Here is an 18,356-nt window from a genome sequence, read left to right as displayed (position 1 = left end):
TGCTTTATGTCGGCATGGTTTTTAAGCATCAACGTATTTTTCTAGACTGTTATGAGGCTTACATTTGGGTGCCATTTTAAACATTTTGGGCAGTATTTAGACCTTCTAAGCTTTCAATTGACTGCGAGAGGCCTAAATAATAGAAAGACTTGTAAATTACCCGATTATGGAAACTACACCCCTCATCGTATGAAAAAGCAATTTTGACAAGTTTGTTAACCCTTTAGGTGTTTTATAGGGGTTAAAACTAAATGGAGGTGTGGTCTACAAATTTTTATCTTTTTTTATTGTGGACCTATAGGGGATTATTTTTTTGCCACATTAGAAGCTGATTTTTGGTAAGATTTTTTTTGTTTTTGTTTTTTTTTTGGCAGTTCACCATAACAATAGTATATTATTTTTATTCTGTGGGTCGCCGCAATTACGAAAATACCTTGTTTATATAGATTTTAATTTTTTTTTCAAATTTTATTGAATAAAAAAATTTGGAGAAAATGATGTTAACTTTAGCATCCTTGCCTTTTCAAATGCATAATTTTTTTATTTTTCGGCTGACAAATCTGGTTTAGCGTTGTTCTTTGGTCTTATTTTGGAGCACATAACATTTTTTAAATCACTTTTTAAAGCATTTTTTAAAGGGTAATAATTTAAAATGAGCCTTTTTTGGAACTTTTTTTTTTTTACGCCGTTCACTGCGCGAGTCCAGTAATGATCCTGTTTTATTAAACAGTTTGCTACGGATGCAGTGATACCAAATATGTGGGGGGATTGTGTATTTGGGTTTTTAATACTTTGGTGTTTGTATGGGAATGTGTTATATTAGGGGCTTACCGTATGTACTCGTGTATAAGCTGAGTTTTTCAGCACAAAAAAATGTGCTGAAAAACGTCCCCTCGGCTTATACACGAGTCTAGTACAAAAAAAAAATTACCCACTTAATACAAAAATAAACTTAAATACTCACCCTCCGATGTCAGCGCGGCTCCCCGATGTCGGCGTGGTTTACCGATGTCCACGATGTCAGCGTGTTCCGTCTTCTTTCTTCTCCGCGGCTCTTCTTCTTTTCTTCTGGCATGGACGCGGCCATGTTTTCTTCGTGGCCGCGCATACTTTGACATCAGCAGCGGCCACGTCATAGTATACGCATGCTAGAAGAAAACATGGCCGCGTCCATGCCGGAAGAAAGAAGAGAGAAGAGGAGCCACGGAGAAGAAAGAAGACGGGACATCGGTAAGCCGCGCCGACATCGGGGAGCCGCGCTGACATCGGAGGGTGAGTATTTAAGTTTATTTTTTTAAGGGCCGTGGGGGCAGGCTGCTGTATACTACCAGGGGCTTGTTGTATTCCCACCCTCGACTTATACTCGAGTCATTATTTTTTCCCAGTTTTTGGTGGTAAAATTAGGGGTCTTGGCTTATACTCGGGTCGGCTTATACTCAAGTATATACGGTATATTTTAATAATTTTTTATTTATTTTAAACGGGAAGTATCTTCTTGCAGGGAAGTATTACGTCCAAAGACGTGTAGGGTTTAAAATGTCTTCATATTTCATGAGGATTTCCCATAGCTTAAAAATGTGTGCGTAAAACCAGTGATTTTCTGTATTTACACTGAAATGTCAGTATTGAATTTTTTAGAGCATATTTTTGTTTTTAATGAGTTTTGAAAAAAAAAAAACTATTTTAAAACCCCCTATAAATCCCATTTCCAAAACTGCACCCCTCACACTAATAAAAACAGTGTTTACCACGCTTGTTGACCCTTTGAAAGATTCATAGTAATTTAAAAAATGGAGGCAAAATTTAGAATGGTCTAATTTTGTCTGTAATACGTTCCGTTCAGCACCTAAATGTACACATTACCAAAAAACCAAAGGAGAAAACCCACAGAGACACCCCACATGTGGATGTTACTTGTCGTGGCATACAGCGAGGTGCAGAAGTTATTGGGGGCCATGCAGCAAACATTTTGCCCTTCAGTGTTAATCCCTTAAGGAGGCAGGGTTTTTTTTCGCTCATTTCTCGCTCTCCACCTTAAAAAAATCCATAACTTTTTCATTTTCTACAGAGCTGTTTGAGGGCTTATTTTGTGCGCAACAAATTTTACATTCCCGTGATGTTATTTATTATTCCATGCCGTGTACTGGGAACCTGGAAAAAATTCCAAATGTGGAAAATTTGAAAAACAAAAACAAATGTGCGTCACGTTCTTGTGGGCTCAGTTTTTACAACTTTCCCTGTGTGCTCCAAATAACACCTCTACTTTATTCTTTGGTTCGGTACGATTATGATGATACCAAATTTATACAGGTTTTATTGCATTTTCAAAAATTAAACAAATGTATACGAAAAAGATTTTTAAAAATTGCCATTTTCTGACACTAATAACTTTTTCATACTTTGGTGTACAGAGCTGGGGGAGGTGTCATTTTTTGCGAAATGAACCAACGTTTTCATTGCTATCATGTTAAAGATTGTGGGACATTTTGATTCCCCCCCTCCTGATGACGCTCGGGGGAGCGACGATTGAGAGAAAGATGGCGGCGCCCATGCGCCTCTGTGTTTTAAGTACTGCCGGTGTCTAGGCTGGCGGGAAACAAGATGTTAACAAGCACCGACAGCGGGTGTTAGCGATGGGTCTTTGCTGCGATATGCAGCCCGTGAGACCTCTTCATACACTCTTCATAGCTCTGCGGCGGATATATCCATTGCAGAGCGTGAAGGGTTAAAGGGGTTTTTGCCACAAAAATGGGAATATATACTCAGGATAACAAAATAACACATTCTCTAATTCACTGTTATTAACAAAAATCCAGCATTTCACAGATATAATTCCAACCGGTCACTATCAGTCCTGCTGTACACAATTTCAGTTGCCTCTAGACACGACCCAGTAACTTCTGACTTCGGGTCGGGGCAGCCATCTTGGATTTCTGTGTGATCACCTTGCTATGGAGTTTCTCTGCTCTCTGCACTGTAGCAGCTGCATACTAAGGCCCCTTTCACACTTGCGTTTTTCACGCGCGTTTTCTGCGCGTGCTTTTGACGCGCAGAACTTGCAGTGCACTCTGACCCATTGTTATCAATGGGTCTTTTCAGACTTGCATTTTTTTTCACGCACACACGTGCGTTTTTTTTAACGCGCGTTTAAATCTCGACATGCTCTACTTTTGCAAGTCACGCGCGTGAAAAACGCACCATACAAGTCTATGGAGATGCATCAAAAACGCATTGCACTCTGAGACACTTGCAAGTGCAATGCAAGTGCAATGCGTTTTTCACGCATCAATTGCCATAGAAAAGATAGAGCTCAGTCCTGAGTCCATTTCACGCGCGTTTCTGCGCGTGAAAAACGCATTGAAATTGCATCAAAACGCGTGTGAAAAACTGAGACACTGAACAAACTCTGACCTAAAACTGATTGCACTCTGATGCAAAATGCGCGTTTTTCACTGACCAAAAACTGATCGCACCCTGATCAAACTCTGACGTGGAATGCAACGCGAGTGTGGAAGGGGCCTAAGACACAGAATCTGAGTTCCTGAGGTGGCAGCAGCATGGGGACAACTACAAGCTACACGCAGCTAAGTTGTTTATCTGGGGGGCACAGCAGGAAGCCAGGCTTTTGCCGCTATTGCCGTCTATGGGGACGTACATGCGGCCGCAAATTTGCAGACGGCCATGTGAATGTGCCCTTAAATCCATGAGGTCCTGCACAAATTCACTCATGGAAAGACTTGGACAGTGGCTGGATAATTTACTGCAACCTTTGGTCGCAAGACTCCCGGGTTACATTCAAGACACGAAGGCTCTTCTTGCAGCTGTTGATCAAATACCTTGGACTGACACAGATTCCTGGGTATCCTGCGATGTCACCGCACTATATACTTGTATACCTCACCATTTAGCTTCCGTGGCCATCGCATACCATCTTGATAAATACAGCTAATATGCCATGGATCTCCAGGAATACATTGTCACAGTACTTTCTTTTTTGTTACGCAACAATTATTTCATGCTTGATGATAATTTCTTTTTACAGATTTCTGGATGTCCTATGGGTGCCCGTTTCTCTCCCTCCTCCTCGCACCGGGAGACAGTCGTCGACTTTATCGCCTACATTAATCACAATGATTTAAACCTCCAATTCACCTTTGAATATGGGGGTCCCTCCATCTCTTTCCTCGATATCACTCTTACTGGTGATTTGGAACACACCAGAATACACACCAGTCTTTATCGAAAACCCAATAGCGGCAATACTACCCTCAGAGCGGAAAGTTGTCGCCCCCGCCATACCACTCGAAATCTATCCATCGGGGAGTTCATTCGAGCTAAACGTTCCTCGTCCACTGATACTTCCTACAAAGCCGAATGTTTCACTATGACAAATCGGCTGCAACAGAGAGGCTATACACGCGCGTGTTGTGAACGCGCCAAGCGCATTGTTGATGCTCACCCCCGTTCTCACTATCTTCTTTCCAAACCTACCAAAAACCGCATTCCCTCTAAACCGATCTTTAGTACTCAATACTCATCTCAATATACGGAAATTTCTGCCATCATCAACAAACACTTACCCATACTTGAAACTGACATCTCTTTAAAAAAAAATCCTTTCTGATGGCATTTCGTGTGTACCTCGCCGTTCCCCCACCTTAGCTACTATCTCATCTCCCAACATTTTTTCCAACTCCAATGCCACTCCTACTTGGTTGAGTTGTAAGGGCAGTTTCTGTTGCGGAGGAAATAATTTGTAATATCTGCAAATTTATGCACAAAACATCTTCTTTTGTCTCCACCTCTAATGGTAAACATTTTAAAACACTCAGACATATGAATTGGGAAAGCACATTTATTATTTACCTGGCGGAATGCACCACATGCAATTTACAATACATTGGGTGTACATGCAGAAAATTGAAGGATCGCCTACCAGAGCATATTACTGGTGCCAATCCTCGCACCATATCCAGTACCCGTAATATCACTGGACTGTCAAAACATTTCCGTGACCATCATTCTGGTAACATGTCCAGTTTCAGAGTTACGGCTATCGATCATGTTCCCACAAACAAAAGAGGAGGCGACAGGGTTAAAAGCCTTCATATGAAGGAAGCTAAGTGGATTCTCTCTCTCAGCACCCGTCATCCTGCAGGTTTAAATTTCAAAAGTGATTTACTTTATATCTATTAATTATGTTACTATATTTACCTGCATTGAAATGTCTATTTTTTTTTTTTTTTGCACTTTGTATTCTTTTGTCATTTCGTCATTCTTATCTCCTGTTTCCACCCCATGTGTTGTAAATTTGTCTCCACCCGTGTTAGCTCTGCAGGAGGGAGGTCTCTCCACACTGACGTGTTTCCTCCCTCTATAAAGCTAGTTCACACCAGACAAAATATAGGTATGAATAAGGACCTCATCCCTATGGTCCGAAACGTGTAACCATTTTTCTCTCCCCAGTGATCACTTTTTAATGATGTTTTGGAAATAAAGATTTGCTTTTTTATACTTCTTTTTGCCTGCTGCCGATGATTTTTTCCTTTTTTGCATTATAGTAGTTATAGTCTTGTACATAGGGGGCAGTATTACAGTAGTTATATTCCTGTACATAGGGGGCAGTATTATAGTAGTTATATTCCTGTACATAGCGGGCAGTACTATAGTAGTTATATTCTTGAACATAGGGGGCAGTATTATAGTAGTTATATTCCTGCACATAGGGGGCAGTGTTATAGTAGTTATATTCCTGTACATAGGGGGCAGTACTATAGTAGTTATAGTCTTGTACATAGGGGGCAGTATTATAGTAGTTATAGTCTTGTACATAGGGGGCAGTATTATAGTAGTTATAGTCTTGTACATAGGGGGCAGTATTATAGTAGTTATATTCCTGCACATAGGGGGCAGTGTTATAGTAGTTATATTCCTGTACATAGGGGGCAGTATTATAGTAGTTCTATTCTTGTACATAGCGGGCAGTATTATAGTAGTTATATTCTTGTACATAGGGGGCAGTATTATAGTAGTTATATTCTTGTACATAGGGGGCAGCACACACAAATGGGTTTTAGTCCTCTAGAACCAATCAGATAGAGACAGGTTACCAAGAAGTACACATGTATTCAATTAACTAGTTAAGGAGCCCTATAAGAGGGAGGAGGAACTAGGAGACGGTGTATTTTTTCTTTCTCTAGGTCAAAGCTACAGATTATCTGTTACTCACCTGGATACGCCGAGGCTCTCCTGTAAGTCATTAGCCCTAGCCAGTACGGCTAGAAGAGTCTTAAGGGTCAAGTAATAGGATGGAAATGGTGTTTTTAAGAACAACTTCTGAAGCTTCCTGTTCTAGCCAGAATCCATGTCTGAACCTCAAGTGGCAGATGATCCTGGAAAGCTGAAGTGAAGGTAAGGGAGTGAAAGTACATCTGTCATCAGGCCTCTGTCACCAGTCCTGTCACTACTACCTGTTGGAGCAGCTCACAAGGATCCATCCCAGCCTTTATCTAGTTATTTCATACATTAATCAATGTAAAATCATCTATTCTTTATTATGTAAATGAGGCTGATCACATGGTCAGAGGCAGTGATGTCACTCCTGTTCCCCCTCCCCTCTCCTCCCCTGCTCATGTCTGTGTGTAATGTATAGTAAAGCATGGCTAGTGTGTGTGCTGCATCTGCTGACATGCTGTATCCTCCTAATACACAGAGACACAGACATCAGCTACACAAGTACCTGACATGTTCTGCTATACACATGTGCGAGACAGACATCAGCTACACAAGTACCTGACATGTTCTGCTATAACATGTGTGATACACAGACATCAGCTACACAAGTACCTGACATGTTCTGCTATAACATGGCTGCATCCTGGCACTGTTGTATCTCTCCTATACACACACAAAGTCTGCAGGGGGCACCAGGAAGCACATCATTATACAACCTCACACCATTATACAGGCTGTCAGTCAAGCACTGGGGGTGTGGCTGTGCCTCCCACTCATGAATAAGCAGGACTTGAATATGCTAATGACTCATTGGACATTTCACAGGTCATTTGCATACAGCTTTAGGACCTCATTGCTTAGGTTTACAGGCATGAAGAGGGACAATGAAGGGACAGAGGCAATACTTTCTAATGGCAGTTTATGAAAATATATTTAGTTTAAGGGGGTTATTTTGCCTGACGGGTTCTCTTGAAGCTCCAGAGCTTCCATAGCAGAGTCTTTAGGAGGCAGAAGTCTGTGGCTAAGCAAGAAGACGTTTTCTCTTCCAGGAGAAGATTACCTATTACCAGTCCTACTGTCATGTGACGCCAAGCCCCACATCCATCAGGTGGGGAGGAAGACCTCAGAAATATTACTCTCAGTAGTCAAGATCTACCATCAGACAACTGGGGAGATCAGTCATCACAGGAGGCTGCACCGTAGTGTCCAGAGAACTCTACCAGCTGACCTTTTACTTTTTGTATAGACCCTCATTTTTTTCTCTCAGCATTGAAAGTAAAAAAATAGGGGGGAGAACTTCAGGATTAAAGCAATCCAGTCTGCAATGGCTCTTCTAATTAAAGAGGACTATCTAGTCACAATGTTCCCTGTCTACTCACAGTGTGTTGTATAGTGATTCAAACCACATCTAAAAGATCGCATGTCCAATTTTTCTTTATTGGCAGTGGGTTTTCATGGCAATAGGATAAGGGTATCATAATGGTAGAGTATCCAGACAGCCGGCTGATAGAGCTTCCTCCGAACCTCTACTCCAATCCCATCTTTTAGAAGTTCCTGTTTAATGCAAAGAAATCTTGCTTTGTGTCCCGTCAGTCACCGAGGTTTTGAGCTTCTTAAATAAACACCTCAATTGGTGAATGTAACCCCAGAATAAGTGGGGGGCCATCCAAAGGAAAGTAAGAAGCTCATCTCAGGGTTACAGTGCGCTCACCCTCTTGGGGTATCTGACATCTTACATAGATGTGCAACTCTGAACCAAGGTTCATACTGGAATTCTGCAGATTGATCTTCAGACAAAGTGGAACAAGGGACACGACATTCCTCTCAAGCCTATAAAGAGCTCTTCAAACACCAGAAAAGACGGTAGGAATCTCAAACTCGATCATCCAAAAAATCTCTGGTCTCTTATCTCCGATAGGGACTTGCATGAGATGCCTCCTCTGAGGGTTGGGGTGCAAATGTTAGTCATCTATGGACTAAGAAGAAGTGGAGCAAACAAGATGATGAATTCCTCTTAAAATCCTAAAAGAACTTTAGGGCAGTAAAGCTAGCCCTTTTCTCCACGTTCAGTACCTTCTCCACTGTCATCACCCAGTCCAGTTAGATAACGGACTGACCATATTCTCTGAGCAAGCGCTAGGCTTGAAAAGCTATTACTTAGCCAGCTAATGTAAGGATGATGGCACAGACAGAAGATCTTCTGCACAGTACATCTGCAGGTCACATTAAAAGATTATAGAACACCACTGCAGATATTCTGGGCCGTGAGCCATTCCACCCAAAAGAATGGAGTCTAAACTCATCAGTTATAAGTATTTAATGGTCAAATGAGGTTTTCCCTATCCAGATGCCATGGCATCATGTAAAAATTCAAAACTTCCAAAAATGTAAGTTATTTCAGCCATACTTTGGCAATTGACAGACTTTCTTTTTAAGTGAAACCAGGCTCTGGTGTACATGTTCCTTTCCTACTCCCTTGGTCCAAATGTCCTGAACAGCTTCAGAAGAAGTTAAGGCAAAGACTATGTTTTCCCGCCTCATTGGCTCCACAGGGCCTGCCACAGTCGCTGTCAAAAGAGAGGTACTGTAAGTCGCCAGCAACAGGGGACCTGCTCTCCAAAAAGAGCGTACACCATCCTCATCCACACACCCGGCAGCTAATTGCCTGGAGGCTGACGCAGGGATCATGTCACAAATGGGATCGTATCCTGAGGTCATTATTACCCTACAGGCTGCCCACAGACCTACCAGGTTGAAAGACTAACGGAGTATGAGAGGATCAACTCTTGATCAACTTTGATCCAGAGGTCTTCGAACTTGTCTCAAATTTAAAAAAAAATAAAAAATCTCGACTAAATCTCGATCAAATTGTCAACAATAAATGTCCAGCTGATTAAGATTCTCTAACCAGCATCTACTGCTCATCTTCAAATTAATAAGAATTCTTCAAAACCTTAAGTTCTGCTGTCCTTCCTATCGGTTGTCTTCTCAGCCCTATACAGGGCCCTATCAGAACTGTTACAAAAAGTTCCCTCACATTTAAAGGGAACCTGTCACCAGGGACCTAATTTTTCACTAAAGACTGATTGTAAAAGCCCATGACACCTGCAATGCACATCTGCCTTTCTGCCTTTTCTAAGCTTTTGCATTACAATGTAATTGTGTGTTATAACTTACCTTGCTCCCTGAGAAAATCCTGGGGTAGTCACAGGGGCTGGAGTTTCAAAAAACAACATGTGGCTTGTCTGTTACTCCCTCCTCAGAGGCTTGGCCCCCCACCTTTGTGCTCCTATCTAGCTCCACCTCCTGCTTCTTCTCAGAGGTCTCAGCCCGACATCAGTGGGGGAGGGACAAGCTGTACAGGAGCACAAACATGGAGACAGCCTGCAGCTCAGACAGGTCACATGTTATTTTTTGAAATGCATCCAAATCAAAGTCCAGCCCCTGTGACTACCCCAGGATTTTGTCAGGGTGCAAGAGTAAGTTATAACACACAATTATATTGTAATGCAAATGCTTAGAAAAGGCAGAAAGGCAGATTAGCACTGCAGGTGTCATGGGCTTTTACAATCTGTCTTTAGTGAAAAATGAGGTCCCTGGTGACAGGTTCCCTTTAAATTATTCTTCAGACCGCCATCATCGCAGCCAGGAGGGTTATTGAACTACAGGTTCCATTAACCTAAGATCCATACTTCAAAAATTGAGATGACTTCCTCATCTGGGTATCGATGCCAGATTTTTTTGCGACATAAAAAAAATCAATAATAACATTTTTGTTATGTTCCTTTTTATCTACAAACCTCTCATTAGGATCAATGAAGTCTCCACACTCAAGATTTAAGAATAGCAGTTTTTGATGTCTTCCCTTCAAAAATGATCTTCCATTATTTTTGTGCCTCCTATTCCAGTGCTCCCAATAACGGGCAAAGGACAAGTAGAATCACCAGGTGGTCTAAGGCCACCATAGAAGAATGCTACAGCATACATGCTATCAAGTTATTTCTCAGAAATAAGGATTCTTTCTATAAGGCCTACTACCTCTTGAACAGAGTTATGTCATGGGCAAAGTGGACAAGGCTACAACATGGTCGTCATCTTTAACCTTTGTCAAATGTTATAGGCTAGACTATCTCTTAAGCAGAGTGCACTCTTTGGCAGAGGAGTGCTTGAGTTACCAACTAAGTTATCTGGCCCACCCATAGAATTTTTCGGTACTGCTTTACAAATCCCATTTGTGTGTGCTGCCCCTGAGACGATCAGGAAAACAAAAATTTACTTACCCGAAATTTTCTTTTCCTGGAGTCCAGGGGCAGCACATGCTTCCCTCCCTTATTTATATTGCTTTATAATAATACACTGTCTCCTAGTTCCTCCTCCCTCTTATAGGGCTCCTTAACTAGTTAATTGAATACATGTGTACTGCTTGGTAACCTGTATATCTGATTGGTTCTAGAGGACTAAAACCCATTTGTGTGTGTTGCCCCTGGACTCCAGGAAAAGAAAATTTCGGGTAAGTAAATTTTTGTTATTCCTGTACATAGGGGGCAGTATTATAGTAGTTACACTCTTGTACATAGGGGGCAGTATTATAGTAGTTATATCCCTGTACATGTGGGGCAGTATTATAGTAGTTATATCCCTGTACATGTGGGGCAGTATTATAGTAGTTATATCCCTGTACATGTGGGGCAGTATTATAGTAGTTATATCCCTGTACATGTGGGGCAGTATTATAGTAGTTATATCCCTGTACATGTGGGGCAGTATTATAGTAGTTATATCCCTGTACATGTGGGGCAGTATTATAGTAGTTATATCCCTGTACATGTGGGGCAGTATTATAGTAGTTATATCCCTGTACATGTGGGGCAGTATTATAGTAGTTATATCCCTGTACATGTGGGGCAGTATTATAGTAGTTATATCCCTGTACATGTGGGGCAGTATTATAGTAGTTATATCCCTGTACATGTGGGGCAGTATTATAGTAGTTATATCCCTGTACATGTGGGGCAGTATTATAGTAGTTATATCCCTGTACATGTGGGGCAGTATTATAGTAGTTATATCCCTGTACATGTGGGGCAGTATTATAGTAGTTATATCCCTGTACATGTGGGGCAGTATTATAGTAGTTATATCCCTGTACATGTGGGGCAGTATTATAGTAGTTATATCCCTGTACATGTGGGGCAGTATTATAGTAGTTATATCCCTGTACATGTGGGGCAGTATTATAGTAGTTATATCCCTGTACATGTGGGGCAGTATTATAGTAGTTATATCCCTGTACATGTGGGGCAGTATTATAGTAGTTATATCCCTGTACATGTGGGGCAGTATTATAGTAGTTATATCCCTGTACATGTGGGGCAGTATTATAGTAGTTATATCCCTGTACATGTGGGGCAGTATTATAGTAGTTATATCCCTGTACATGTGGGGCAGTATTATAGTAGTTATATCCCTGTACATGTGGGGCAGTATTATAGTAGTTATATCCCTGTACATGTGGGGCAGTATTATAGTAGTTATATCCCTGTACATGTGGGGCAGTATTATAGTAGTTATATCCCTGTACATGTGGGGCAGTATTATAGTAGTTATATCCCTGTACATGTGGGGCAGTATTATAGTAGTTATATCCCTGTACATGTGGGGCAGTATTATAGTAGTTATATCCCTGTACATGTGGGGCAGTATTATAGTAGTTATATCCCTGTACATGTGGGGCAGTATTATAGTAGTTATATCCCTGTACATGTGGGGCAGTATTATAGTAGTTATATCCCTGTACATGTGGGGCAGTATTATAGTAGTTATATCCCTGTACATGTGGGGCAGTATTATAGTGGTTATATTCCTGTACATAGGGCGCAGTATTATAGTAGTTACACTCTTGTACATATGGGGCAGTATTATAGTAATTATATTCTTGTACATAGGGGCAGTATTATAGTAGTTATATTCTTGTACATAGGGGGCAGTATTATAGTAATTATATTCTTGTACATAGGGGCAGTATTATAGTAGTTATATTCTTGTACATAGGGGGCAGTATTATATTAGTTATATTCTTGTACATAGGGGGCAGTATTATAGTATTTATATTCTTGTACATAGGGGGCAGTATTATAGTAGTTATATTCTTGTACATGTGGGGCAGTATTATAGTAGTTATATTCTTGTACATAGGAGGCAGTATTATAGTAGTTATATTCTTGTACATAGGGGACAGTATTATAGTAGTTATATTCTTGTACATAGGGGGCAGTATTATAGTAGTTATATTCTTGTACATAGGGGGCAGTATTATAGTAGTTATATTCTTGTACATAGGGGGCAGTATTATAGTAGTTATATTCTTGTACATAGGAGGCAGTATTATAGTAGTTATATTCTTGTACAAGGTTTGGGGTCACCACAACAAGAGGAACTGTATTGTGGGGTGTGTAACGCTGTTCATTAGAACGTTTGAGAACCTCTGTTATAGAGAGATGCACTATGACCTTGATTATTTACTCCAGGTGATAAGGAGGAAGGTCATGTCCTCAGCACCAGGAGCGGTGCTCTTGCTCATCAGGATGATATGAAGTATGGGACCACACTGGAATAGCAGGGAGGTGATGTGGGCAGGAATGGAGGGGTCCTCGGTGGGTACTGAGCCTGGGGAACCAGCGGCTTTTTACTACAGGGTTACTGAGTTATAGTCAAACCCTTTGATAATATTTTTTTATTAAAACATAATAGGAATAAGCACCCCGGTCACGATGTTACCAGGTGCCGCTGATAGGGATGTGCTTTCTGTGTCAGAGGAAGGCCCCGCCCCCTTGTACGAGAGAACAAAAGAGCGGCGGGAGAGTAGTCTGACTTGGGTTATGAGGCGCGCGCCGTGCCTCTGCCTCATCTCAGCCATTGGACTCAATGCGCCAGCCGTGAGCCACTTCCAAGGTCCGGGGAAGGGGCGGCATCAGCCGGGCGAAGATGCGAATGAAAGGTGGGAGGACCTCAAATCAGTGATCCACCCACTTCACAGCTCCCCGCCCAGCGTCTCCTGCATGGCCCCTCCCACGTAGCGAACCGGTCCACTCCAGCGTGGTGTTGCTGGGGACTCACTCACCCGACATCAGGTGACGCCCTGTGAGGGCGGCGAGGAGCTCTTGTCTCAGACCTTCCCGGAGGCGGGGTAGAGATGACATCACCGGAGTGACGCACTCAGCACGTGACCTCAGCATTGAGCTTCCCTTCCGCTCGTCCACAGGGCAGTACCGCAGAGTATTTATATGCCCAGGAAAGCGAAAGTAGCAGACTTAGAGCGATTTGAAGGAGTCTCTGTGTAATATTTAGGATACTATGTAGTCGTCGTGCCTGGCGGTCAGGTTGTACCTGACCAGTAATTACTACAGTTTAATACAATATGGCTGTATGGTACGAGCCCTCCCAGAACACCTTGCGCATCTTGTATGCAAATAGTAGGGGTGGGACCTACGGAAAACGTGTTTACAAGCTCAGCGTACAGTTTCCCGATCAAACACACATCCCGTGACCAGACAGAGGCACGTGATTGACTCACCCGCAACTGCTGGAAACGGATCCGTAATGACAGCATAGTGCGCCGGTTCAATGTCAGAGCGGTCCCCGTAGAATGCCAATCACATGGCCGTCTCCAAGACGTAGCCAACCAGCACACGTCTGTTTTGTCCCCGCCTGAATATGAAGGGCCAATGAACTGTCAGCGTTTCTTAGCCAATCTCCCGCGAAAACAGCGTTCTCTAATCACGTGCTTCCTCACCGGCGATCAGGACCCACGTTCTGTAACGTGTTATGCGCTGAGTGACAGCTTGGCCAGCCAATGAGAGGCGCACCTACGTCCAGGATTGGAGTCTTGAGAGGCAAGAAGTAGAGAGCTGCTTGCGGAAGATGTCCGGGCGCAGAGGCTCAGGGCGGGAGCGTAATCCCCGGGGTGAGAGATGAAGTGTGACTGCATGAATGAGTAGCGTCGCCCGGATGCCAATAAACCATGACTTTACTTGTAGACGTATCCGGGCTTTCGCTACGTCTAGTGCTCGGGTGTGAGTCGTGCATGTCCGCACTTATCCCCCGCTGTATGCGGCACGTTCTGTCGGGTTTACATGGTCCTCGGTAGGGTTACATGGGACTGCACACACAAGAACTGCATTATCGTAAAGTAAAAGTGCGGCTTCTCACCCCGTCCCTTGCAGCGCTTCCATTTCCTGCAGCCTGGTGCTAGAAGGGGGTTTGGCACAAGCCTGACCTGTGTGGCTATCTCCTCCGAGCTGGCAGATGTGTGCTGACCTAGGAACAGAGCTGGGACGGGGAGAAGAATCTGCCCCTGCTCTAAGGCCTGGTTCACATTAGTCTACTTCATAAGACACTGCTCCAGGTCACAACAGCTCTATGTATGCTTGTGTAAGGCGCTGTTCACACCTCTAGGGCTAATATCGGTCTGGTGTCAAACTGACAGACCCCCATTATAAGCCAGCACAGTATTGTGGCCTCTGCCACCACACATTGTGAACTGCGCCCAAGCGTCACGTCCTATCCAGCAGAAGTCTTTGAAGCCTGGCAGAAACCTATACTTGTAGAATGTTTGTGGTCTAACAAAACGCAGAGAGATGTCAGGACCGTGCGTGCTGTATGTATGGATCCTGTGTATTACACGGAGCATGTACATCGCTCAAGCTCCCACTCTTCATGAAAGGCCCTGAGGTGTACATTTTGCAGAATGCCTCAGTATGGAGTAGCACTGGAGCCTAATTTATTTCTAGATCATGGGGTACATAGACTAAAATGTTAGTGTAAAAGCACAGATGACACAATAGAAATGGGGGGCCCTGCTCCCGGAGGAGAATCTGAGGAGGAAGGGATGACGGTACTTGTCCAACACATGCATACATAATGGTGCATGAGCAGACCCAATGTTTTAGTTTGGCAGTGTGACCCTGGCATTTTGCCGGATTGGCAGCCAAACGGACAATATGGATAATTAATGCATTTAACCATGGCCATGATTGGCTTTCTGTTGGGCTGGCAATATGTCTGGGTCACGCGACTGAACGCAAACATTGGTTCCACTCATCTCTAGTCACCAGACACCATCAGTATATGCACAACTGTTAATAAGGCTGCAGAGTAGTCTGTATTTTGGTTACTAGTGTTTGTAGGGTAAGGTCTCGTGCACACAATCGTATGTTCGTTCCTATTCTGTATATACGACTGTATTCTGGCCGTAAATACGGGATGCATGGCACCGTATCTGTACTGGCAGATGATGGTTGGCAGACTATTGACTGGCTGACAGAATGCACCTCCCACTGGTTCTGGATACTGCGTGTATATACGGTAACATATGTATACAGCCTATATTTTAAACATTCCCATTGACTTCTATGAGCTGTTTTCATAAAATTGTGTGCATGGGACCTTAGGGTACCAGTATGCCTGCGGAATGTACCCTTGGGCTGCATTTACACCAACGTGTGATTTCTCGATTCCCGTTTTCCGGGACGGTTTTCATCCGTATGCAACGTGTTTTTAACCCATATTTATATGTCCACGTAGACATCTTGGGGCATACAGAACAGAAATATGGGAGAAAATAGGTCATGCTCTATATTTTTGTATGGCTAAAGTACTGTAGCATGCAACAGTAATATAAATGGTTGGATGTATTGTCCAGTGAAATTAATGTTGCGGTACAAAAAAACGGTACGGGTAGGATACAGCTTTTTTCATATGGTCGTGTGAATGCAGACTTACAAAGATACCTCAGATTGATCAATTCACTTCTCTGTTTAGTGTCATGGTCTGTTTTTGTGGTTCATGTGTCATCCGTGTGTATTCAGTTTGAGTCATATGTTCACAAAAACGGTCTGTGTGTCATCCGTATGTCACAAGTTAAAACGCCGGAAGGCCAACAAATGTCACTAACCTGTCCCTACCACTTGGAGGGTCATGTATTAAATAACAACTGATCTGCAAATTAAAAAAAAAAAAAAAAAAAAACCCCTGAATGATACTTGCGTTGCCTCCATATTTCTCAAGCAGTAAATACAGCAAGGATTAGGAACCACACTGAGTTTTCTGCAACCTCCACGTGGGTCAGTGAAGAACACGTTCACATGCATAGGCCCAATAAAATTAAGGGGGGGGGCATTAAGTCTAGTAAGAGGCTCCCTATTGTCAGTGTGCCATCTGTGAAAAACGGGCCTGATAAGTGACTGCCTCTGTGTTCTCCTCTCCTGTGTAAATGATGTATTTTTAATAATAAATCTTTACTGATATAGAGCCATCATATGCCGTAGCGCTTTACTGATCATGGGATACTTGCACAAATAAGACATTGCAGAGCAAAACCAGTTTCAGATGCAACTATAGGAATCAGGGCCCTGCCCGCAAGAGCTTACAATCTATAAGGAAGAAGCGATGACGCAGAAGATGACAGCTTGTGTAATAGTCCAGGCAATCTTCAAAAGCGATCAAATAAATAGAATGAACCAGTCAACAGTTACTATCAATGTTTTCACAGACCAGAGGGAAATGGTCTGCAGAAAATCTTTATAATGTTATGAAATGTTGAGGGATTACATAGACGGGAGGAGAAAACAGCAGAGGTTACAGAAAAGAGTAGTAGTTACATGCAGTTGGGGAATGCGAGAGGCCTACCTGCAGATTTAAAAAAAAATATATATATATATATAATATATGTTTGATTCTTTTGAAACTTTGCTTGGTGGTCATTAGTCTGACAACATTAGGGAATTCCAGAGAGTTGGTGCAGCTTGGGAGAAGTCGTGGATATCTGAGAATTTTGAATTAAAGAAAGTGATCTTCTGATAGGCCGCCACTGCAGTGACTGAGGAGGAGCCATGAAGCGCATGATTCCTCAGCCTTTTGTCTGAGCCTACTGCCCCTAAGGTAAAACTAAGCAGGTCCTATTTTTGGCTGTGTTTGCGGCTCAACCAGTCCTATAGAATTCATTGGAGCCGCAATAAACAGTGGGCACACGGTTATAATACATTTGCAGCCCGTATATAGGGATTAGTTTGCTGGGTTATACTATTGTGACTCTCTAGAGGGGGTAAGGACAATCCAGTGATATAATTTACCGGCCTCCCATGTTTTGTGGATTAACAAATTCAAGTGACCTATAACCTATTTTTGTGGTCATGCATCTCAGACTCTGGTAAAATAGCTAGTAGATCTGTATTTTGCAGCCATAAAAAGAGGTGCTGAAAGAGTGGTCTGAGAGTCAGGAAGGGAATCAAGAGAGCCTTTCTGAACACTGCCTATACAGAAAGGAAGGGGTGGCAGGTTCAAATATATTCAACAAAAAAGTGAATTGCTAACTCCTTGTGGTTATGATTATTTCGGTCAAAACTTTTGACCAAGTTGCCCTTTATTCAGAGAAGGAGCTGTAGCATAGGTCTGCTTTTCCGTCAGCAGATATTCCTGTGTGTGGTATAAAGACATGGCGCACTCCTGTTTTATTTCTATTGGAGAGCAATTTTGGCACAGGTTTTTCTGTGTTGTGATGGAGGCTTTAGGCTTTCCCACGCAACATTTTGAATGGTGTTTAGAAATGTAATTGAAGTGCAGTGGGGTGGAGAATCCCCAGATCACATTTACACCTAAACTCTTGTATCCAGGAATGAGGACCACCTATTTTTTATAGTTTACCTTCAAAGTTTGTGTTTCTTGTTCCTGATTGCAAGTGTTTAGGTCTAATCGGATGTGTGGAAAGTGGTTCCTCCCCGCTGCGTTTGATTTTTTTTTTTTTTTTTTTCTTAATCATCTCTTTTTGTGCGCTAGCATTAAAGGGGTTGTCGCCCGAAGCAAGTTAGGCCCTGATCGGTGCTGTCTTGGTGAAGCTCGGCCACTCCATAGACCTGAACGGGGGAGCATGAGCGACCGGCTGCTCTTGTCATCTCGGGGTACCATTGTGGTTTATTGGACCCTTGTTCATGTGATCCGTGGTGGTCCCATCAGTGAGTCTCCCATTGTTCAGGGCCTAACTTGCTTTTCTATAATCACCATTTAGTAGGAGTAGCCTTCGCCCAGGAGCTCGGTTTACGCCATGCTGCAGTAGCCTCTGAAGGTTT

General features: G+C 42.8%; 2 protein-coding genes across 5 annotated transcripts in view; one reads left to right on the top strand and one right to left on the bottom strand.

The window, feature by feature from the left end:
- Nucleotides 1-13,938, bottom strand: part of METTL17 (methyltransferase like 17) — a 40,534-nt gene extending 26,596 nt beyond the window's left edge. For 2 of the 3 annotated variants that reach the window (XM_072149398.1, XM_072149407.1), the window contains exon 1: nucleotides 13,808-13,938. In XM_072149398.1, coding sequence (XP_072005499.1) covers nucleotides 13,808-13,843 — 36 coding nt within the window. In that variant the 5' untranslated portion in view covers nucleotides 13,844-13,938. Of the gene's footprint in view, nucleotides 1-13,354; nucleotides 13,502-13,807 lie in introns of those variants that run through there. The other variant, XM_072149415.1, reaches the window with a different exon arrangement.
- Nucleotides 13,939-14,057: 119 nt separating this feature from the next.
- PARP2 (poly(ADP-ribose) polymerase 2) overlaps nucleotides 14,058-18,356 on the top strand; it is a 62,230-nt gene continuing 57,931 nt past the window's right edge. For both annotated transcript variants that reach the window (XM_072149385.1, XM_072149378.1), the window contains exon 1: nucleotides 14,058-14,197. In XM_072149385.1, the coding sequence (XP_072005486.1) occupies nucleotides 14,155-14,197 (43 nt within the window). In that variant the 5' untranslated portion in view covers nucleotides 14,058-14,154. The remainder of the gene's footprint in view (nucleotides 14,198-18,356) is intronic.

This window comes from Engystomops pustulosus, chromosome 1 (genome assembly GCF_040894005.1).
Source record: "Engystomops pustulosus chromosome 1, aEngPut4.maternal, whole genome shotgun sequence".
Lineage (NCBI taxonomy): Eukaryota > Metazoa > Chordata > Amphibia > Anura > Leptodactylidae > Engystomops > Engystomops pustulosus.
Note: the sequence above shows the minus strand (reverse complement) of the source record. Positions and strands in the feature narration are given on the sequence as shown.